Consider the following 23,348-nt stretch of genomic DNA (forward strand, 5'->3'; position numbering starts at 1 on the left):
GGTGACTGTTGATGTCGAAGCAGCGTCGGCGATGATTATAGTCGACAAAGTCATTTTTTGAGGTAAACCTTTTTCAGGAAGTGTTTTTGAAGCCAGAGACTTTCCTGACTTTCTCAGGGGCGTAACGGGTCTAGATTTTGAAAGTGGAGAAGCCTTTTTTGATGAAGAAGATGAAGGCAAGCTAGAACCCTTAGTGGATTTTGCTTTTCTCGACACCTTAGCCCCAGGAGAAGAAACCTCTTCCTCAGCCATCCTTTTCCTGGAGCATACAGATGACCCCAAGGCCACACTTCCTACCTCAAATAGGGGGTTGTCCTGATCCATGATCTTCTGCAGCCACAGAAGAAGGCGACCCTCCGTCTCTGAGGGAAGGTCCTGCAGATCTTACAATCCCTCACCTCATGATCCGGGTACAGGCAGTAGATGCACTACTTGTGGGGATCTTCTGAAAACAGCCGGAGCTTCCCACAAGATTCACAAGGCCTGAAGAGAGATTTTTTAGAAGATAACATTCTAAAAGTCAGGGAGACTCCCTTCACACGACGTGAGGTAGAAAATCTGGGAGCCTGAGCCTCTGGGGGGGGGGGGGGGGGGGACATTCTAGTGGGTGATTGGCTGCGGTTTGGACTATACAAAATGACTGATAGTCATGAGTGTGGAAGTTTTTTGCTCTGTAGCTTTGGGCTACTTTACTTCCTGGTTGTTTATTTCGAAGGTTTTTTGGTAATTATTAGCATATTATTGCTTTTTTATGTACCGTGGGACTCCCACTCTGACTACGGGGAATGATTCAGGCATGTGAATCTATGAAAGACACCCCAATACTGGAGAACTCTTACTACTCTCCTTGGTCAAGATTGTATACTCGCCTCTTTACCCTTTCTGTTGATAAAATCCAACATCTACAATGAAATGCGTGCAACATGCCCGACAGGTGAATCTAATCTAGGAAGCTGTAATATGAATAGTAACATACAAAAGTCATACATATGTTGGTGCACAAGCAATTTAAGGTACCGGAGCTGAAGAAAGGATATGTTGGGGGGGGTGGGGGGGAATGGGGGGGGAGGGGAAGAGGAGGGTGGAACCTAGCGAATCAAAAAAAGAATAAATGGCTAGAACTTTGTTTGAAACAATTCCCCAGCCCGAGCAGTCAAGCCCAATTCACTCTATCTGGCAGGCAGGAAAAAAGAACTGACGAGGGCACATGAGTGCACAAAAGGGTCACGGAGCATCTAAGTCACGCAGTTTTTGCACAAGTTCTCAGCTCAGGCATGCAATTGAAGTGTATTCACATCTTAAGACTGGACATGGACAATCTAGAATGAAGATCAAACATAAGATAATTTTAAGCTATTCTGCCTAATGGAAAACAATGTATATTTCCAACAATTCATAGGAGTAAACAGAGAAAATACGCCATTTTCCATTTTAATACAAATAAAACAAATATTAGCAAATAATGGGATGTTTGTACACTGTGGAAATAAAAATGAATTAATCTTGTAGGTCCTTAGAGAGTGATACCACTGCAATGATCATGATCACAGTATTTGAAAACTATTATTTCAGACTAGTAAAATTGCTTATTCTGTGCCCTGGTGTTATGTTCTTATGGTTCAGGCAAAAAAAACAAACACGAGTGCGGCAGCAACAATACATTACCATTCATGTAATTCTACATATCCAAATAAGGTGCTTCAGGCACAAGAATAGATGATCTGCATTAGAAGTTAACACCTGAAACTCCACCAGATGGCAGAGGGTGAAGACACAGAACTGATTAATCCAGTCATTCATTTTGTTTATTGAATTGAAAGTGAATACAAATGATTCTCTTCAGTGCTGTGCACCAACATGGAAAATATGCATAAAAAACCTGATAAAATAAATCAGAGGATAAATGTCTTCCGATTAAACAAAAAATTAGATTTAAAATGCTACACATTCATAAAAAATGGGTGTGATGTAAATAATTAGTAAAAGGTGAAAATAAATATGGGATTACCAACGGTATGGTATAATGCATATTGCAAAGAAATTTAAGCTACTTATCATAGTCTGCAATAGTAACAAAAATCCAGAAAATTTAAGAACGCAATCCGTTTGAAACATTTAATATCAGTCCATAGCAAATAGTCATCACATACCAAAAGCTCTAAGTGTTAACTAGTTCCACCACAACTCCATACACATCTTGACAATTTAGAAATCTTGAGAACAATAAAGTTTGTTTCTTGATCTCTACAGCTTGGTTCGTAAGAATGCACATGCTTTTGTGGATCTTGTTTTTTGTATTTCAAAACATTTTCAAGCAGCCATTAACATTTTCCAAGTCTGTGCCTACAAAACACTAAACATTCAAATCTAGCATATTTAGTCTGACAACAGGAAGAAAACGTTAACTTCAGAGACTTGGGGTTGTGGCGTGGGCTTTAAAATGGGGCTACATTAAATGCAAGGTTTATAAAAATATACTGGTGTGAACCAAAAATTAAAGGTCACAGTGGGCACTTCACGTACACACGACTGGTGCATAAAGCAGTTGGTACCACCGTTTCCTGAAATATCGCACACTGGAAAACTCAAATTCCTCTCTGGAGGATCGGGTACCCGAGGCCACATGCCTAGCAGAGCTTAATCAGCAAAAACACAAACAGGGTGTAGTATTTTTGGCAAGTTGAGGTGGAAAGTCCACCCTTGTCTTAAAAGTGTCAAAGTGCTAGTGATTTTTGCAACCAATTTATTTTCACCAATTTGACTTTATAACCTATCCAAGTAGCAGCATGGACCTCTAACCACCATTAAAAGGATTACTGAGAACGTTTTGGCAGTGAACTAATGAATTGCTTCCATGAGATGCCAGATCAGATTCTCTACAGAGCAATACTTTCACTGGGAAGAAGGCAAAAAAATGAGCAGGGACAATCGTTTTGCTTGTGCAAGTCTTTCCATACATACAAATGAGTATATAACTCTAGGTAGCATAGAGCCAGAGGGGGCAGTTGTTATACAGATACGAAAAAGCTAGCTATGAATGGATATTCGTTCTTACTTTTAAACTTGAATTAGAATTGTAATACAACTAATCACACTGCCCATCTACCGCGTCTGTGCTGGAGACATACACTTGTGCATTGTTGTTTCTCTAGTTTTTAACGTAGCGACAATTTGCTTGGATGTGTACTTGCATATACATTCTCTCAACGTTTTTACATGTGCATAATACACTGATGCATGGTATGTAATTCGGGAAGATTGAAGTGATTAAAATGAAAAGATCAGATCTCTTCCTGATGGGAAGAGGAGGCAGATATGTCACCCAAATCGGCAGTGATTGGGGTAAATCTTACAGCCAGATAACAATTTATTAAGCATAAAGAACTCTTAACTTGATCCGAACCATTCGTAAGTGCAGCACTTCATGCCACTATGTTCATTTAAACTACTTACCTCAACTGTGTGGGAGTATTCAGGTAAGAGGAATTATGCCATTACACCACAACAGTGCACATATAGGTAACCACAAAGTACGTTCTGCTTAACCAATAATACACTAAACATGTAAATAATCTTCGAAATGCAGCAATCAAGGAAGAGAAAGGTCTGATATGGGAATGCGTATTCAAGTATTTTGTGTTCCATTGTACAGTAAAAGACAAAGAAAATTGCCCGCTATAGGCGAAGGGACACATTTTTGTCATGGCCATCCAAATCCCAAGAGACCTAAAAAAGATCAATTAACTATTCATACACAACATGTTTAGCTGGTGCATTATGGATACTGGTTAGGCTGTGGCCCAGTTTACTGCGAAGTTGTATATCAAACTTGCTGTAAATTCAGTGCAAGAATGGCGGCATGACTTGGCTTTGTATATTGCTGCTAGGATTTATTATTACAGTCAATAGATCAGTGCGTACTTGTAGAGTATAGGATCCCAAAAGTTAAGAATTAAAGTCGATTATAATTGGTCCTCACTGAGAAGAACCGAGGGCTGAGTTGGCCTGGCTGAGGGTTCAATCCGCGAGCAAGATTGAGCAATAGCTGGTGAACCAGATAACTAAGCTCTTTTTCCAGAACATAGCAGGCGATGATCCAAGCTACAAATTTAAATGAAAAATAAACTACCATCGTTAGGTCTGAAAATACCAGACTGTTGTTAAAATGCTACATAAACTTTAAATTGCATAGTTTTGAAATCTCACATGTAGGCATTGCCAGATTGTTAACGTGTTTGTCCATACCATTTCAGCCAAAAAACATTTATGCTGTAAAGGAGGTGGGGAAAGACTCGTGCCATTATGAGAAAATAATCCACAGTATTAGTCCAGGCCAGTTCACAGTCCATGCTCAGTTTCAACGAAGCTTCAGCCAGCGCATAAGAACCTAATGCGTTGACGAACAGAGGCATGTTTAATATCCTCCAAACATATAACCACCCCCCACAAAAACCTGCACAGGAGTTCAACTTATGGTTTCCAACTTCTACTCTTTGCAAGAGAGCATTTAGCCTACTTAACCATCTGACTGGTCAAGCCAACAGAATATTTTGTATATTGCGTTTTAGGTATGTTAAGGCAAAAGCTTATAAGGTATTGGATACCTCAATTTGGAAATAGTCAGGGGGCAGATTAAATAACGGTCGGGTTGTTGGAGTCTACCACAATGAAATAAAACCGCATAAAACTAAAGACTATGCAGATGAAATGCCCTTCTGACCATTACCTTTATTGACAAAAAATAGCACTGTATATGCCAAAAAAATGAATGTTTTCGCATGAAACTTTGATACCTTAAAAACAAAACAAGTGCACCTGTAAAGAAAGAAAACTAGACTATCCGTGTTCATGTCAAATAAAAGGTTTCTTTGAAACTTAAAACAAAAAGCACACAGGACTGCCCTCACCTCCTTAAACAGCTGTGTTCCTTTCACATATAGTATATTTGCTGGTGTCTGAGCACTGGTAGCTACTGCTAGGATGCGCATACAGAGCATAATTAGGAAGCAAAAGTGATGCCACTGCTAAAGTCTTCCCAATAGCCTTTGCATCGTCCTTAAGAAGGTAGTAGCTTCTCATTTAAAAAGAACTCAAAGCAAGCTGCAATCTGGTCATCACAGGTTAGCTCCATTTTTTTTATTTTAAAACAGCATCAGTCCAGACCGTGTTCTGCAAGAAAGGAAAATCCTCTTACAGTTGAAACCACACTTTTACTGTACGCTTATTAATATGCATTATGCATATTGAACGGTTTGCAATTGAACTTGCTTTTAGTTAACCAATTTTGATTTATGATAAAGATATTTCCTCCCTGGACCACGGAGAAAAAAAAAACCTAGGCAGCCTGCATCCTTCGGCCTCTGCTTTCAACATGCCATGAATACTATTCTGGGAAAGACATTGCTTACTACTGCATGACTGAATTCAGGATGACATCGAACTGAATTCCAAAGGTATACAAATGAAGTCACTTTAATCCTATAAATACTTAATTTATTTAAAAAAAACTGTAACTGTTCACCCTTTAGCGAGGGTAAAACAGCTTGTGAAAAGTACAAAACAATTTTTATTTCGGTTGTCAAATATGATGTTGAGAGTGCTTTCGACAAAGTTCACTGTTTTTATGATCTGTATCTGCAAGTCTGCGAAATAGGCAAGGCTAGAATCCATGAACCAAGCTGAAAGACCTCAAACTAAATAAGGCAGAGCGTTTTGGAGAAACGAGAAGGAAGTACTTTCCTACCGCGCCTATACCCCTCTGACTAAAGCACTCTATTCAAGCCTTCTAAACTGTTAAATAAAATTTTCCAAACAAGCATTTCAACGTCATTACACATAAGAGCAACAAGAATGGTAGCCTGCCAGACAAAAGGCAGAAGGGAAAAATATATATATACTGAGTTCGATGGATAGCCTGAATGTAGTACAGTTCTTCACAACCGATGGGGGTATAATTCAACACGGTGTCCAACAACGGTCTAACGACGTGCTTCATCTCAGCTGGGCATTATGAAGCAAGGTGGCAAATGCTTGGACCCCACAGGGCTTCAGAAATGGTTTGCGTATTTTTTTTTATTTCATGACGAGCATGTCTGTCCAGCTAACAATCATGTTTGTTTGCACCAAATCCCAAGCCATTTAAAATACGACTAATTTTAAGTTAAACAGAAGTCGTCTGCTTCAAGTTCACCATCAACTATCCATGCTACTGCATTCCTCTGTTAGTAAAAAAGAAAAAGAGAAGAGAAAAGTTAAGTAACACTCATAGCAATCACGGTTTAGCACCACATACATATATAATGTTTTTCTTATTTTCTTCAATAGCGGGATACATTCATTCGTATTGTATTCCATAATTTGAGGCCATTCACACCATTTCAAACACAAGCAGTGGCTTCCACTAAAATCATATCAGGAGGGCAGAGAGTATTACTAGTTAATGTACATAACATGAATAAGAATGTGATATTGCAGTGACCATGCTGCCAGGGTTATGTATTACAGCAAATAAAAAAATAGCCAAAATATTACTTCCCTTCAACAGTTATCTACTTTGAGTTGAATTACATTATATTTGGCCTCGAGTTTCATTTAGCCTATTTGTCTCTTGCAAGAATGCCAAGGGCCCGAGGCGAATGAACCCCAGGCGGCCCAAGAAGCAGCAAAAACCTGTCCATTAGATCTCTTTCACAGAAACTTTACTGACGTCGGTAAGCACTGACAAGTTCTTCTCATATGCTGAAACCCAGAGCAAATATATCAGTGCTTAATTGGTAAAAGAATGAGTGTCGGTGCCCAAGCCCCAAAGCTCTGCTCAAGAGCCTGCGGCTGGCCCTATTAAATGCATGTGTACATAATTAATATCAAGGCTGCGAAGTCTTTCATCCAGCACATGCCTCTTTCATCCACTACCAGACACCTCCTTCCCCTTTCTCTCACTCTTGCAAGTTCCTGCTATCTTACTTTTATGAGGGGGTTCTGTTTTTCTCTTCCTTCTTTCCAGTTTGTGTGTTTTTCTCACTCTCTCTCAGAAAATGCCAGATAGGGAAAAATAAGTGCCGTCCTCCAAAAAAGAAGTTTCTGGTGGGCCCCACTTGCAACCACTGGTTCAAATTAAGTACTGAATATATTTAGTTTAAGTCGCTCTTTTGTATTTGGAGCACTTTTGTAGACTAGATGTAAGCTATATTGATGGGATTTCATAAAAAAAATATCATTAAAAAATTTCCCTTGATCGGACACTAAGGAAAAGAAAGTTAAGTATTAAATCTTTCGCCTTTTCTAAATGGAAAATATAAAGAAATCAAGGGTAATGTAGTTGTAGGAAGCACCATTAAAAGACCGAAAATCCAGATTTAGAGAAACCAATAGCACCTGCATCCAACCTTGCCTCACGGTTGAAGTTATAACAGGTTTGTTTTCGTCTTTCTGTATGCAGGATCCCAGAGTCCTGGCTCTGCTGCTATGGCCTTTATGGCGGAAGTTTAAAAAATTTTTTTTTTCTAGGATGACATTAAAGGACACCAATTATTGAGAAGCATCTGAAGTTCTTGAGATATGCTGTGGAGAAACAGCACTGCTAATAGAAAGTTCTACTAGCTCCTCCTTTAACAAAAACGAAAATCTTCATTTATCCATACCTAGAAAAGAGGCTGATGAAGGTTTGGTGATATCAACAGACTTTGCAAGATTTCCATATACCGTCTCCTCCATCGGCTGGTTTTAAATGTCAAGGATTATAGGTTAACATGAAACCCAGTGCAAATTATTCCTTTAAGTGAGCAGCATTGGATACTCCCAAAAAATAAATACAGAGTTTTCCTTGAGGTTTCTACGAAAGTTGATGACAAAATCTTCTAAAACTAGCCCCTCAGCACCTGGTCCGTCTTCAGCTCTGCCCAGCACCTGGTCCGTCTTCAGCTCTGCCCAGCACCGGGTCCGACTTCAGCTCTGCCCAGCACCGGGTCGGACTTCAGCTCTGCCCAGCACCGGGTCGGACTTCAGCTCTGCCCAGCACCGGGTCGGACTTCAGCTCTGCCCAGCACCGGGTCGGACTTCAGCTCTGCCCAGCACCGGGTCGGACTTCAGCTCTGCCCAGCACCGGGTCGGACTTCAGCTCTGCTGAGCTCCAAGGCCTCCTGCATTTTTCTAGTTTCAAATTTACATTTCTATTTCCATTCGTTAACTTAATCTATAAAGGATCAGAGGAATTACATCTTGAGCAAATGACCAACTCACTTTAGCACAGGCAGTTCTGCAAACATTTCCATAGTGCAATCACCCAAAGAATATATTCCCAGGAATTCCTTTTCGAAATTATCCTCTTCTGCACAGAACCCCACAAAGATCAGATAGTCTATCTGGTGTTTCTTTGTAACATCTGCGTAAAAATTAAGCACTCTTTTGGGGTCCAAGCAATGGAGTCTCTACTCCACCTTAGGGGGGTAAGGCAGAGTAGAACACTGGTACAGTGAGATTTTGACAGACGTTGAACAGTGTCACAACTTTAAGAAAGAATTATGTCAGAATCAGCTTGTGTGGGAAGAAGGTTACGGCAGGTTGACACAATACATTGAAGCTCAATCACATGCTGCTCCGATGCTATCACAACAAGGAAAACTGTCTTAAGGGTGCGGAACCGCCAGGACAGCTGTGAAGCAGCTCAGATGGACTGCACAACAGAAATGTGAGGACCAAGTGGAGGTTCCACTGTGGCATGACAAAGGGAGAGGGGTGAAGCAAATGTAAACCTTTCAAATAGTGCATACCAACTGGAGACTTAAACAAAGAGGGCTGATCCGGCACCTGCAAAAAAACTTAAAGAGCCGAAGCACAAGCTACTTACTTGTGTAACGAAATATCTGTAAGAGACATTAGGTAGTGATAGATTCCTTACTTTAGAATATCCCAAGGTGTCATACTGGATCTGGAAACTTTTTTGGTTAGCAGTACCCCTGCGCGTCGGTAGGCGTCTTCGTACGGCTCCCTGTACGTCGCTGGCATCGTAGTCGCAGAGTTGACGTCGCTAGAGCTACTTAGACGCGCAGACGTCAGTTCTGTACACGACTTTCCGCGCCAGGAACGCAGAGCTATGCAAGATACCGACCACTGGTGCATTAAAACTAGGGTCGTGAAAGGGATGACCTTAACCCTAGAAATCAGTTCGTAGAACAGGGAGGATGGGTGGGGCGGTAAGGAATCTATCACTAACTAATGTCTCTTACAGATATACCGTTTAACAAGTAACTTGTGCATCTCAAAGAGACACGTTTGTGATAGATTCCTTACCTTAGAATAGATACCCCAGCAATACCAAACCCGATGGTGAGTATGCGAACAAAGAACACACCAGAAAGTCACGGAGAACAGAATGGCCAAAGAAGCAGTCTCTCCGGACTTGACTGTCAAGACAATAATGCTTCGTAAAAGTGTGCCTGACAGATGTCTTGCAGGGGGACACCACGTCCCAATGCAGTAGTAGCTGCTGTCGCCCTGGTAGAATGGGCGCACAACCCCACCAGAGGTTCCTTTTTAGCCAGAGAATAACAGGCTTTGATACACAAGACGACCCAGCGGGATATAGTCGTCTTGTGTACAGCCTGGACTTTCTTGGCACTCACGTAGCCAACAAAGAGCTGGACATCCACCCGGAACTGTTGTGTGCGATTTAAGTAAAATGAAAGTGCACGTTTTGGGTCCAGATGTGGAGCCTCCCTTCCTCTCTGGAAGGGTGAGGAGGCGGAAAGAAAGTGGGCAAGGTGATAGTCTGCCCAATGTGAAAAACAGTGACAACTTTTGGCAAGAAGGAAGGACGAGTGGAAGCACAACCTTGCCCAGATGGACTGACAGAAAAGGAGGCTTACAAGAAAGAGCCTGGCGCTCACTTGCACGCCTAGCGGAGGTGTTGGCAACCAGGAAAGCAGTCTTCAAAGTCAACTAACGAAGAGGACAGTTGTGGAGCGGCTCAAAAGGAGCGCACATCAAAAAAGTTAAGTACCAGATACAAGTCACACTGCGGCATCACAAAAGGAATAGGAGGGAAAAGGTGAGTAATTCATTTCAGAAATCTATTAACAGGGGACTTGAAAAGAAAGGGCTGATCAGGAAGCCTGAGAAAGGAGAGATTGCAGAAAGGTAGCCCTTGATAGTGCCCAGAGTAGAGCCCTGCTGGACCAAAGAAAGAAAGAACTAAAGGACCTCTGAAAGAGGGACAGAAAGGGGATCCACAGCCTTTGCTGTGTACCATGCCACAAACTTGTTCCACCTGCAGGCATATACCGATTTAGTGGAGGGATGCCTGGCTGCAGAATGACATCACAGACTTCAGGTAGCAAGTCAAACGGAATCAACTGTCGCGGCTCAATCTCCACGCATGTAGGTGGAGGCTGGACAAGTTCAGGTGGAGGCTGGACAAGTTCAGGTGGAGGCTGGACAAGTTCAGGTGGAGGCTGGACAAGTTCAGGTGGAGGCTGGACAAGTTCAGGTGGAGGCTGGACAGGTTCGGGTGGAGGACCGTCCCCTGCTGCTGCGACAAAAGATCCTCACAGAGAGGCAGTCTGATCGGGGGATCTACTCTCATACTGAGTAGCTCGGGATACCAGACTCTGAGTTCAGTCCGGTGCAACTAGAATGACTAGGGCCCGGTCGCGCCTGATCTTCAGCACTCTGGGTAGAAGTGGTATAGGCGGAAAGGCGTACAATAGACCCCAGCTCAACTCTCAACGAAAAGCGTCACCGAGCGAGTGCCGTCTTGGAAATTCCAACGCGCAGAACAGCTGACATTATGCGTTCTTTCAGTGGCAAATAGATCTAACCAAGGCTCTCCCCACTGCCGAAAGACCTTGCACCATCTCAGAGTGAAGACGCCATTCGTGATCCATCATGCACCGGGGGCTGTGTTTGTCTGCCCTGGCATTCAAAGTCACTGTCAGGTGTTGAACCAGTTGCAGAACCCACCTGTCCGATGTAATGGTGCGCCAGTGGTGGAGGTGATGGTGATTCCTGCCACCCACTGGCATCTGATGGGCCTGAAACACCGGACTAGGAAGGTTCGGAGGCAGCGGCTGGAGGGGGGGGCGGGGGGGAATGGACTGTCCGCAGACTGGCACCGTGACCCTCCTCTGCGGGTCCCACGTCCGCGGCTGCGCTGCGCTGAGACTGTTGCTGCCTGTGGCTTTGAAACTAACGGGCTTGGGCACCCCTTCCTTGGCCACGAAAGGAGCGAAAAGCAGAAGTGGAAGGAGTGCGTGTGACCAAAAGGGCTAAGGATTTTGTTGTAGCCCATGTGTCCTTAAAACGTTCCAACGCGCAGTCTGCTTTACCGCCAAACAGGCGAGTGCCATCAAAGGGCATGTCCAGCAACGTGTTCTGGACATCCCCAGAAAAGCCAGTCGTCCTCAGCCAGGCGTGACGGCATAGCGAGTCAGCAGTGTCAAGACCACAACAGATGGTGAACTTGGCTGCGTCTATCCGCTCAGCAATAGCTTGGGAAACAATTGTCCGAGCCTCCACCGGACACTGAGGCAGCACTTGCGCAACCGTATCCCACACAGAAAGGGAGTAACGGCCCAAGAGACATGCAGTGTTCACAGACCGCAGGCCTGAACTGGCGGAAGAGTAAATGTTCCCAAATTGCTCCAGTTTCTTGGATTCCCTGTCCGGAGGTGCGGAGGGGAATGCGCTTGGGGACCCAGAGGCTTGGACAACCAAGTTCTCGGGGGTGGGGTGTTGGGAGAGAAAAACGGGGTCACCCGGGGCCGGGCGATGGTGTCGGGCCACGTTCTTCTCCGCAGGAGCCCCTGTGTTGGGCCTGGACCAGGTGCCCAAAAGAACGTCTGAGAGTGTGTCATTAAAGGGCAGCAGAGGCTCCGTAGTAGCAGAAGCTGGCCAAAGCACCTCTATCAGGAGATTAGTCCTGACGACCACAGTAGGGAGTTCGAGGTGGAGAGCCTCGGCTGCCCTACGCAACACCATAGAATATGATCCACCCTCCTCCATAGCCACAGTTGAAGGAGACAGTGCGCCAGGTTCCGAAGCATAATCCTGGTCACCTGTAACCCCGGATCCTCTTCCCAGTCTGGTTCTAACTCGCATTGGGCTGCGAGAGGGTCCTTAGACCCCTCTTAGCCCTCCCTGTCCTTCATAGCTTGTTGAAGAGGTGGAACATACGGAAGTGGGTGAGAAAGGGTAAGAAATACCTAAACGGCGTTTAAATCTGCGTCGGTCGACACCCTTCCAGAACCTGTCTCACGCCGGGGAGGGAGCTGGGGACGGCATCGGCCGGGTTTGCGGCCGGCGCCGTCGATGCCGGTGGAGGTCGCACAGGGCCAACCGGCATCAACGGGGATCCAGGCCTGGATTCACGGGGGTCCCTCAGCGTCGAAGTCGGGGCCAGCGACGTTGAAGAAAGAGGACCCCCACCCGGGTCCCGAAGGCGCACCGGCGGGGCCGGACGGCCCAAAGACATGCCATTGCTGGCAGGAACTCCTGCAGCTGGGCCGGAGTCGCTGATGAACCTGGAAAGAGCGGGTACGCCATCGGCAAATGCGAAGGATCCGCCGGAGCTACCCGCACCCTCAGCTGAGACGGGCAAGGGAAAGGCGAAGAGCAACGGCGCTTCTTCGACTTTTTGTGTTTTGCCTTACCCAACCCAGATTGCGAATACTTGGAATGGTGGTGATGGCTCCGCGGCAGGTCCCTCGATCTCCCATGGGACTGGAAACTGGAACGGCGCTGAGCCGACTCCCGAGACTCTAGCGACTTTCGGGACCGTTCCCGCAAAGTTTTCAGAGCCATGGCCCAGTAGTGGGGGCACGACTCGGAGTCGTGCCCCAGGCAGCAGAGACCCTCATGGTGCAGGTCCGTCACCGAGATCGTGCGGGGACAGGCCGCGCAGGACTTAAAACCAGGCATCCCTTGCACCTGTAGATTTACATATACTTGAAAATAGAGACAGAGTCCCAAAAAACTCAGTCCTAAAATGACTAGGGGTACCGCTCTTCCCGGATATGCACTTGCTGGACTGACGTAAGTAGCTCCAGCGAAGTCATCTCGGCAACTACGACGTCAGCAACGTATGCGGAGCCGTACGACGACACTTACCGGCGTGCAGAGGTACCGCTGATGAAAAAACTTTCCGGATCCAGTCTTATGCCAGGGGATATTCTAAGGTAAGAAATCTATCACTAACGTGTCTCTTTCAGATAGACAGGTTCTCTAAGTGTACCCAGAGCAAATCCTTGCTGGGATAGAGACAAAATAAATGACAAAACACCAGATAAATTTGTCTAAAGGGAGTCTTTTAGCAGAGTACCCCACCAAGCCACAAATTTGTCCCAATAGGTGTACACAGTTGTTGTTGAAGGATACCTGGTGACCAAGATGACATCAACCGCCTCCGGGTGAAGGCCGAAGTTGTTCGGCTGTAGCCGATCAAACTCCATGCATGAAAGTAGAGATTGTGAAAGCCCAGAAGCAAATAAATGCCATTCTTTATGTGCCCAGGCTGTGGCCTTTAGGATGACTTGGGGTTGGTCTGTCCTTAAATTCTTGAGACCTCGGTACAGGAAGTCCAGAGTTCCACTCGAGGCGGAAGGCATCCATGAGCAAGAGAAGTCTTGGAAAATCCAATACGCAGAAGTGCTGTCACTTTCTCAGCAGAAACAAACAGATCGAGCCAAGGTTCTCCCTATTCACATAAGAGACCTTGCACCCCCTCCAGGAGTAACTGCTACTTTTGATCCGCTAAGCAATGATGGCTGAACATGTCTGCCCTGACATTCAGTGATCCTGCCAGGCGGTTTACTACCAGGAAGATTCCTTGGGTGGTCCAGACATTTCTAGAGGCACAAGGCGTCCAGGCACAGGGTCCGTGACCCCAGCCCACCTTAGTTGTTGCAGTACCACATGGCAGTGGTGTGATCAGTAGGCACCTGCCCCTGCTAAGCCTTCCCCTGGTGAATGGAAGGAAGGCTTTCAACCCCAAATGAATGCCTATCCGCTACAGAAGGTTGATATGAAACCGGGACTCTGCCGGAGCCCAGAGGACTCTGAACTCCACCTCTCCCAGGTGGCCATCCAACTGATACATCAGTCTGGGCAGGGAAACCTAGAGGGGTTTGTCGCTGACCCATTTATGTCCATTAACCACCACTGCAGATCTTTCATAATCTCCTGAAATTGGATTGTGGTCTGAGAGGTCCCTTCCATGTTGGGCCCACTGAAACTTCTGATCCCACTGCAGAGCCTCCATATGCCACCTGGCGTGTTTGACCAGGTGGATGCAAGAGGCTATCAGCCCCAGCAGCCACAGAGTCCACATCACTAAAATCCAGGACCAAGGCTGAAACATCAGAATCTTAGCCTGAAAGTCCCCGACTCTTTCCTGGTGGGAAGGCATGAAACTGAACCATGTTCTCAATGGCTCTGATGAAAGGGTGTGCGAGGAGGGATCAGGTGTGACACCGGAATGTTAATGAATTCCCTGGAGGACAACAGGTTCATGGTAGTTTGGAGGTGACTAGCTCCTCCCTGGGGTCAGGCAGTCTTCAACAGCGGGTTGTTGAGGTAGGGAAAGACTGGACCCCTTGACCTCTGAAGATGTGATGCCACCACTGCCATCTCTTTCAAAAACATCTGAGGAGCACTGATGAGACCAAGGGAGAGCACAGCAAAAGTTCAGTACCGGGATATGAAAATCAGGACCCTGCAGGTCAAACGCCAACATCCAGTCTCCAGGGTTGAGGAAAGGCAAGATCTCTGCCAGTGTAAGCATTCAGAATTTTTCTTTTCGAGGAAGGTGTTGAGAGGGCCAGGTCTAAAATAGGCTGAAGTGCTCCGTATTTCATTGGCCCCAGAAGTAGCGAGAATTAGAACCACTTCATACTTCTGGAGTGTGCACCCTCTTGATAGCTCCTTTGGCTTAAAGGGCATGCACTTCCTGCCGCAAAATGGAAATATGATTCTTTGTCAGTCGCTGGGTGGACGTTGGAGGGTGCAGCAGTGCATAAAGGAAAGTTAGGGCGGAGCCCTTCGCAGCGATTTGCAGGACCCACCTGTCTGATGTTATAAGCCGGCCTCCTACAATGTGGAGGTGCTCCAGTAAGGTCTCACTAAAGGGGCTTGGCAGGTAGGGCTGAAGTGGACTTAGCCTGTTGAGCTTGACCGCTGGACGGTGGGCACCATGGCCAGGAAACTGCTGGGTGCTGCACTAGGGTTGGATCGGCTGATAGTATGGGATACCTCTGCCAAAGCCACAAACGGATTGGTAGGGCTGCCAAGGTGGGGCGGATAAGCCCATGGAGAGTGCGTGGCCCTGCTCTCCTTGAACCACTCAAGACTGTGGACTTTTTTTGTTCCCAAACAGGCGAGTCCCATTTAATGACATGCCCATGAGGGATGACTGGATGTCGCCTGAAAAAAAAGTGGTCTGCAGCCAAGCGTGGTGGCGAATGACAACACTAGTGCCAATGGTATACCAGAGAGAATCAGTGAAGTTAATTTGCTGCCTATAGTGACCCAAAGTGGTTTTGTGGCACCTGGGGCAAGGTGGGGCCTGGACGTAGGCAGCGTGGACTCCAGCCTCTACCTCTAAAGGACTGTTGTGCGCCTGAGGGAACTGGAGGGGTACCGGAAATGCACATCAACACTTTCCAGTGTGTTGAGGACTCCAGGACTCGGAAAGTCGGGCCCAACTGGGAGGAGTCTCAGAACCTGTCCCAGGGCCTGAGACACAGTTCACAGAAAGGCAGCAGTGTTGGACTTGCCGCAAGACCTCAATTTGGATGATGATCGGTCCATAGACAGCCCCTGGAGTGAAGTCAGTCTATGCTCTGTAACGTAAATGTTGACTTCGCAGTTGCAGATGGTCTTTGGGATTATCTTCGCGCACGCATCACCTGACACCAAGTTGTGTTAGCAGCTCAGACACTAGATGGACATTGTTGGGGTCCATCAAAGGACACCTGTTTGTAGCAATAATTAACAGTCTGAATCCTGTGGCCTTAGTAGGGGACATGTGCCTTGTACGCCAGAAACATTTTAGTAGAAAAACTGTCAAGTCTGAAAGACTTGAGGAGCAAGCTCCGGGTCCGCACCAGAAGGCATGCAAAGAAAGGAACTGATGTCAAGGGGCAAAGGTGGTGCAGATACTGTGGTTCCCATGCCCCAATGTAACATCCAGGGAGGGACAAACTGGATACGGAGCAGAGGGACGTCAGCTAAGGTAGCTGCTATGAAAAATCATCCGGATCCAGTCTGGACCCTAGGGGAAATTCACCATGTGAAATTAGAAGACTCTAGCAAGAGTATTGTTCTGTCAGAGTATTGTTCATAAGGTTCTCAGCAAAACTAACTAGTCACTGTAAGGCAAGATGGAATACTGCTGCTGCTGGCTCCATTAAAGCAGCACTGTTTTGAAACTCAAGTAGGTGGAAGCCATTCCTAGATGCTGCATTTGTAGGTTTATTATACTGGTTCCTTCTTTTCATTTAAAGGAAACTTGGTGGAAAAATGTATATCACTTTAACAAATTAGTAAAAACTCAATTTGGCTTATTAGGCTAACAATGTCTTTTTTGCCTGTTTTACATTATACATATTCATATGTATTTTACAAAAGTGCCCCGAGATCCCATGAGCAGGGCTATTCGGGGCTTAAGACCTCAACAAAGATCAAAATGAAGGAGAACTATGATTGCAGTAAGTAACTTTCCCTTTTCTCATTTAAACTCTCACTGAGTGGCCCTTTGGTTTGTATAAGGATACAAATCACAGCTGTCTAAAGTAATTACTGCGTCCACTGGAATTTTCCTTAGTTAAATTTGAGCAGTTCAAACATCATGAAATTTAAAGGGGGAATATGCTGAATTACACGGATACATGCCGCTGTGAAGTAGAAAGAACCAAAAAAATTATTCCCAATTTTCAAATGGGAGTCATCATATGTTCAATTTATAAAACCTGGAAAATTCCAAAGCCTTGGCTCTCAGATTTTACAAGGTGCGATAATTATTGACATTCAATCTGGGGCACTTTTAAATAGGACCATAGCAATCTGTATCACATTAATTAGTTAATAGCATTTGGCAGATCAGGGTATTATACAGTAAATCTCCTTTCAAATATTACTAGCTGGCATTATATTTTTTAATTCTGTCCCGGTGAAGTGGAGAATCACTCTTAACTGTTTACTTTAATGCAGTCTTGGACTTTGTCTTTCCCAATGGGGTCTGGGAGGTTGATGACTGATGTTATGTGTTAAGGTACAAGATGATACCCGGTTGTCTCTTTTTTGTAGGCCTTCTCTTCCATTAGCTGTAACAGATTAATGGTGGTCAGGGTTAGCCGCATACTGGGACCTTCAAATACTTGGTATTATGAATAAATTGGGGTCATGAATACATTGATGAATTCCTCCCTTGAATTAGTGCATGGTCCTAAAAACTGGAAGCAAGCTCTCCTGCTTCCCTTACCTAAGAAATCCAACACTGATCCGAGTATCTTAAGTAATTAAGAACCCATTTCTCTCCTGCCTGCTGTTGTGAAGATCCTTGAGAAGCCAGTGAATACAGTGTTATAACACTTCTTGGAATCTAACCATCTTTCACCTGATTAACAATCAGATTTCAGGTCAGGATATAGTACTGAATCTGCCTTGTTGGAAATCTAGTTTATCAAGGATAACCTCGATCACAATTCTGGGCAATGGTGGTGCTCCTCGATTTATCCTCGGCCTTTGATACAGTATCCCATGCCATTCTCCGGAGTAGGTTCAGGAAAATGGGGATCCAAGGTTAGGACTTCGCCTGGTTTAAATCTTTCTTGGAAGACCGTACACAATCTGTTTGGTTCTCACCCTTCCCCCTCCTCCCCAAAACCTTTGAAATGAGTAATGCCACAGTCTTAGCACTTAGTTGCACTCTTTAATATTTACCTGGAGCCATTAGCGAGCTTAGTTGAATCCTTATAAGATTCCTAGCTTCTCCCATCTTTCCACGAGAATGACTTAGCTGCCTTTAATTTCATCCAATTGTCTTAAATCAGTGGGCAACTGGATGCCAATAATTGCCTTAAGCGCAATTCCGATAAAACAGAGGTCCTTTTTTTGGGAACTAAATACTACCCTGACTCATGCAAGTGGTGCCCTTTGGAGTTTGCCATTCCACCCTTCCCCGCCTCAACTGGTAGGTTGGGGATTATATTAACCCCTTGTGTGCTTCAGACGGCCCCCGGCCGTCCGATTTCACGGTGGGCGTGTGCGGAGGACGGCACCTGGCTGTACGAATCCCGCCCACTCATTAAAACGCCTGCACAGCGAGAAAATTCGCGCAGAGCGGAAGGGGCTAAATCCTGAACTTTCATTCATACCCAAAGTTAAAGCAATATAGGCGTGCTGCTTTGCAACCCTTCAATCTTTAAGGAGGATGCTGTATTTAGTTCCAGAGGACACCCAAAAGACCATTGTTCATTCTCTAGTGACTTCGAAACTGGACTAGGCTAACAGTCTGTATTTGGGCCAGCTGGCCTATCTGACCGCGCCAAAATGGGCAAAATGCTGCAGCTCGCCTAATTTTGAAAATTCCAACACCAGACAATATCACCCCACCTGTAATAGCTTCACTGTCTGTCCATTACTAACCGGGTCCAACTCAAGGCTCTCGCTGTAGCCTACAGAGCTACAGAACATAAAGGTCCTTTATATCGAAGGAAAAGAATCAAGGCATACTCTCAATCCAGATCTTTGAGATTCAGAAGTCAAAAATTCCTTCATATTCCACAGATGCTTAAAGCAAGGAGGGGTGATAAATCCTTTGTGTATCTTCTGGCCAGGCTCTGAATTTCCTCCCGTTAGCCCTTCCGTTAGCTTCTTCAGAATCCCTTTTCAGGAAAAACGTGCAAACGTTTTTTAAAATTCTGCCGTCTAATCATTATTTGCTCCAGTCACTTGCTGCGAACGCCGGGACGCTTCTTCAGAAGCAGCGGTGCGCTTTAGAAATTAATTTGTATAGTGTTGGATTAATTCTCAGTGTATGTCAGGCATATGGCTAAAAGGGTGACAAAGTTGTTCTAGCAATACGACTTACATTTGGCTGCCTCCTAATTGGAAGTGTATTTAAAACTGTAACATGGCAGCAGGGGTCTCCTCTTCCCTCACTGAGCTCTGGTCAAGCAAACAAGGCCACCGTGCCATATGTGCTGCCTCCCCAGGCATTCCCAGCATGTTCCATGGTCGCACACCAGGGTGGAGTCCTTCTAGGCCCCCGCCAGATCAGGGACTCGCCACTCTTGTGGCACTACTCCCAGAGCCATTGGACCACTACTGCCTATGTCAGCAGGTCGCCACTACTGGCCCATTGCTCATGATGAGCGCTCTGAGAGGCAGACACCAATCCACTCTCATTGGACCAGATTATATTTTTTGCCAGCTTTTAGCACATTCTTCTCTTTGCTCTGTGTCCATTTTACACCTTGAATGCAGCTTCTGCTTAGTGGCTAGATTTCAATATTGGTATTTCAGCAGTAGACAGATCGGCTAGGAGGCACATCGGCTTGCTCCGCCATCTTTGCTCCTCCTCAACAAATGTCTCTTTAAAGGTTAGTCATTTTTTAAAGCGTGGATGTTGGAAAACAACTTAGTGACCTGGATTTGACCTTTGTGTGAGAAGGAATTAAATCAGTGGATGAAAGAGAAAATCAGACAGATTCTGCGATTGCCTGAAAGCGCTCCCCTGTCCTGGAAGCCCTGTATCTGGTTAGGTTGTGCAAGGGTGCCTGCAGCACCCGGACGGCATACTGAACTAGCGCACAGGGAGCAATATCGAGGAGTTCCCGCCAATGTCTGTCGCAGAGAAAGCTGTTGAGGGTGTCATCATCGTTACTGCTGGCTGTTGCAGAACGTCTTCAGATCAAAAGCGGTGGGGAAGAAAGGCCTCCCTGGAGCAGAGAAGTGGCTTACAGAATATATGTCAAGTGCCCCGTAAATGGCTAGCAGCGGCAAGTGCACTAGGCACGCATAGCTCCCTTGGTGAACGGAGGCAGCCGGAGATAGGCCGATGTGGCTTGTGCTCATGGTGGAGCTGCCTCTTTGCTTTGTGGCTCTCTAACTTTCTGCCTGCTGCCATTGACTTTTCTTTCTTTACTGATCCCTGCCAGCCACCTTGTTGTTGCCTGCTGCAGCTTGCCACCTGGGGCCATATTACAGAATACTGCACACACTGTTTGCGCCAGGTGCACCTTTCAAATAAGGAGTGTGCATCGTATTTATTGAATGCGCTGCCCACAGGGCAGGACGACTTCGCGGTTGCCCTGGGGCAGTCGCATTCAAGTGAAATACGGAGCAGCTTTGAAACAGCAGCTCAATGTTTCACTGTGCAGGCAGCAAGAGTAGAGGTTCCTTAGTTAAATTTTAACTCTGCTAGAGAAATCAAATGTAAATGTCCTTGTGACTCTTTTCTCAATTCTTCACAGTCTAAAGTCAAGAACTGCGCTTACAAATGGCAGTGCACATGATTTTCAGGTTGGTAGTGGTGTAGCAAAGAATGTTCTTTCTGACAAAGTACCCAGTCATAATGGGCCAAGGTCTCTTTCGACAGTTCGTACACTCTTTTTCCATCAGCAGGTCTACCCATATCGGTTCCCAAACTGCGCCATCATGGATACCAGAAAATTTGGTTCCAATAAGGATAATCAGGGAGAAAAAGAAGAGATTTTTTTCCCTAAGATCCTTGTTCAAACAGCCAGTAAGCAATACCCTTCGAGTCGAGCTGGACACAATCATCCCAGTATTTCCTATATTTCAAAAGAGGTCGACTGCGTCAACAACAAATGCTTTCTATGGAGGAAACTGTAGTAGAACACCTGCTCCCCCAGTAAAGAGACCTCAAAAAGATCAAAAAGCCTGGACTCTGGAAAAGAATCATGAAAATTAGACAAATAAGCAAAAGGGGTCCCAGGACAATTCAATTTTAATCTCTACAGAGATAGACTTTGGAATCGTCCAACCCAGCGGGTTACTTGTGCCACCGGCTTTCATCAATAGATCCTCCCTTCAGTAAGAGCCAGCAGTCACTTAACATCTTTACAACTCCAAGAGTGTCTCTACCACTGTGGGAGAAGTGGTTGAGGATCTGTTCGATCTGAGGGAAGTCATTGCAAGAGGATGGTATCCTTGACAAGCTCATTTTAGCCCACCCATGCCAAAGTCCTTAAACAGCGTACAAAACTCTTCTTTCTCATATAACACTTCCCAAAGTAAAGCGGTGAGAAACTCTAATGGCTCTGGTGAATATATTTACCATACTAGACTTTACTTTCTTATTTGACGAGAAAAGGCAGGGCAGTGAATAGATCTTCTTGCTAAGCTTTTTTGCAGAGGCTGAATACCACTGCTTTTTACCAACGCCAAAATGTTAGTAGGTTTACACTTTCCATTCACATTTGAGCCTACGTATGTAGGTAAAATTACACTCCGAGATTATAGCCAACCTGGTCATGGAAAATTGCGACTACTTTTAGTAGAGGCGTAAATGTAGTTCCCCTGCTCCACTGTAAGAATAATTCTTTGTGCTATAAATCTGTTTCAAATCTGGGTGAGATTACTGGTATGATCTCAAACTCGGTCCCAAAGAAGTAGTTTCCATATTGAAAGAACAGAAATCAATGTTGCCCCTACTTGGAGACTGATTACAGTCTCCCCGTCGAGGACTTGCTTTCTGATTCTAAACTCGAAGAGTCTCTTAACTTGCACTGGCTGGCTAAATCATTAAATTACTGCAGATTTGGTTTCCAACCCTAATACAGGCATTAGTGTTCTCCTGGAACATGGCCGGCAATTCAACTAAAGAACAAAAAAATGTGCACTTCTTGCTAGCCTTAAGGCAAGACATTATTTGTATCCAGGAAAATTGTAGTTTTCCGGCCTCAAACTAGATAAATACCTTGCAATCAATTTGCCTTCTTCCATGTTAGGTAGGGGTTATGCGAGCACGGGGATTTCGATACTGTATCCAAATCAGTGGATGAAACCGCCCAGATATCCACGCTCAAAATATTCATTTTAGCAGTGCATGCATTTAACTTGGAAATATGCTCCTGAACTGTATAGGGGCAGTTGTTGTCCGACTAGACTTTTCTATAGGATCACCAATGCTTGACAGTAAGAGCACATCATGACTATTCTTTGGTGCTGAACACAAAAGACCTTCGGTTTGGCCCCGCAACACTAAGTAAATACGTCTAAGGCTTTTGCACCAAGCTGGTTTCTCACTCTGTTATGAGTGAGAAATGCACAACGTAATCCTTGTTTGAATTAGATCCGTATTTGAAATGTCTCCTTAGTTCACTCTATCCACATCTTTGGCATGAACCTACAATGCACTTAGGCAAAAGAAAATGTGCAATCTCTAACATAGGACTATATTTCAAAGCATTTAGGGCAGTAAATCTTCATAAGGTGAAAACAGCTCGCTCACCAAGTAGAGATCATTATTTAAACATACAATAATGACATACTAAAAGTGTCTGACATTCAAACCTACGTTATCCAAATCAGTCCAATAACTCAGAGGAAATGTTCTCTGAAATACAGTAATTCAAGGCTTTCAATCTTGCTGCAAATGGCTAATGGACTGCAATGCAGAACGTTACTGGATTGCAAACACTTGTTTTATGCTTTATTAAACAGATCGATTACTTTATGGGTAAGAAGTAGTGCAAATCATGATTTCGACTATTTGATTTGTCCCAGACATGTTTGATGGCACTTTGTGGAAGAAATACTCTAGCCAAAGTTTCCACAAAAAGTTTGGTAACTGTTTCAAATTAGTAATGTGTGTTGGTACAAGTTAGCTGCCTCTTAGTAGTGACCTTTCTCTTAATCACGTTCACATTGATTGAATTTAGAGAATTTTGTCTTCTGCCCTGTCCTGACTTTTACAGACCCTCTGCTACAAAACCACACATTTTGAAGAGAATTTGGCACATAACTAAGTTCAGAATTACTATCTGATAGCGATCTAGGTTTAGTCAGGGCCGCTCCCTCCTTAGGTGCATGGATACCCTCAGGTGATATGAGTGCCATATAAATGAGCAGAACATAGGTGCTGCTGTCCCTATTTCTGTTGAAATATGCTCATACTCCATGCTGGCTGTTCCCAATGATGACTGCTTCCTTGTTTTTCTCAAACCTTATTTTGTCTCATCTCCATCCAAGAACAGAATTATTCACTACAATTATTTGAGTTTTTTTAATTTGCATATTTTGCATTGTATCAAGTCTGGCTTAGGTGTACAATGTATTTATATTCTAGAGTCTTATTTGTTCCCCTTTATTTGTGATCATAAAAGAGTCTT

General features: G+C 44.8%; 1 protein-coding gene across 3 annotated transcripts in view; it reads right to left on the reverse strand.

Annotated features, from left to right (window-relative positions):
- Window positions 1-1,787: 1,787 nt before the first annotated feature.
- The window catches only part of WDR26 (WD repeat domain 26), a 716,351-nt gene continuing 694,790 nt past the window's right edge, over window positions 1,788-23,348 (reverse strand). For 2 of the 3 annotated variants that reach the window (XM_078649853.1, XM_078649851.1), the window contains one exon: window positions 2,089-6,218. In XM_078649853.1, coding sequence (XP_078505979.1) covers window positions 6,193-6,218 — 26 coding nt within the window. In that variant the 3' untranslated portion in view covers window positions 2,089-6,192. Of the gene's footprint in view, window positions 6,219-23,348 lie in introns of all 3 variants that reach the window. The other variant, XM_078649852.1, reaches the window with a different exon arrangement.

The sequence above is a fragment of the Lissotriton helveticus genome, chromosome 6 (genome assembly GCF_964261635.1).
Source record: "Lissotriton helveticus chromosome 6, aLisHel1.1, whole genome shotgun sequence".
NCBI classification, from domain to species: domain Eukaryota; kingdom Metazoa; phylum Chordata; class Amphibia; order Caudata; family Salamandridae; genus Lissotriton; species Lissotriton helveticus.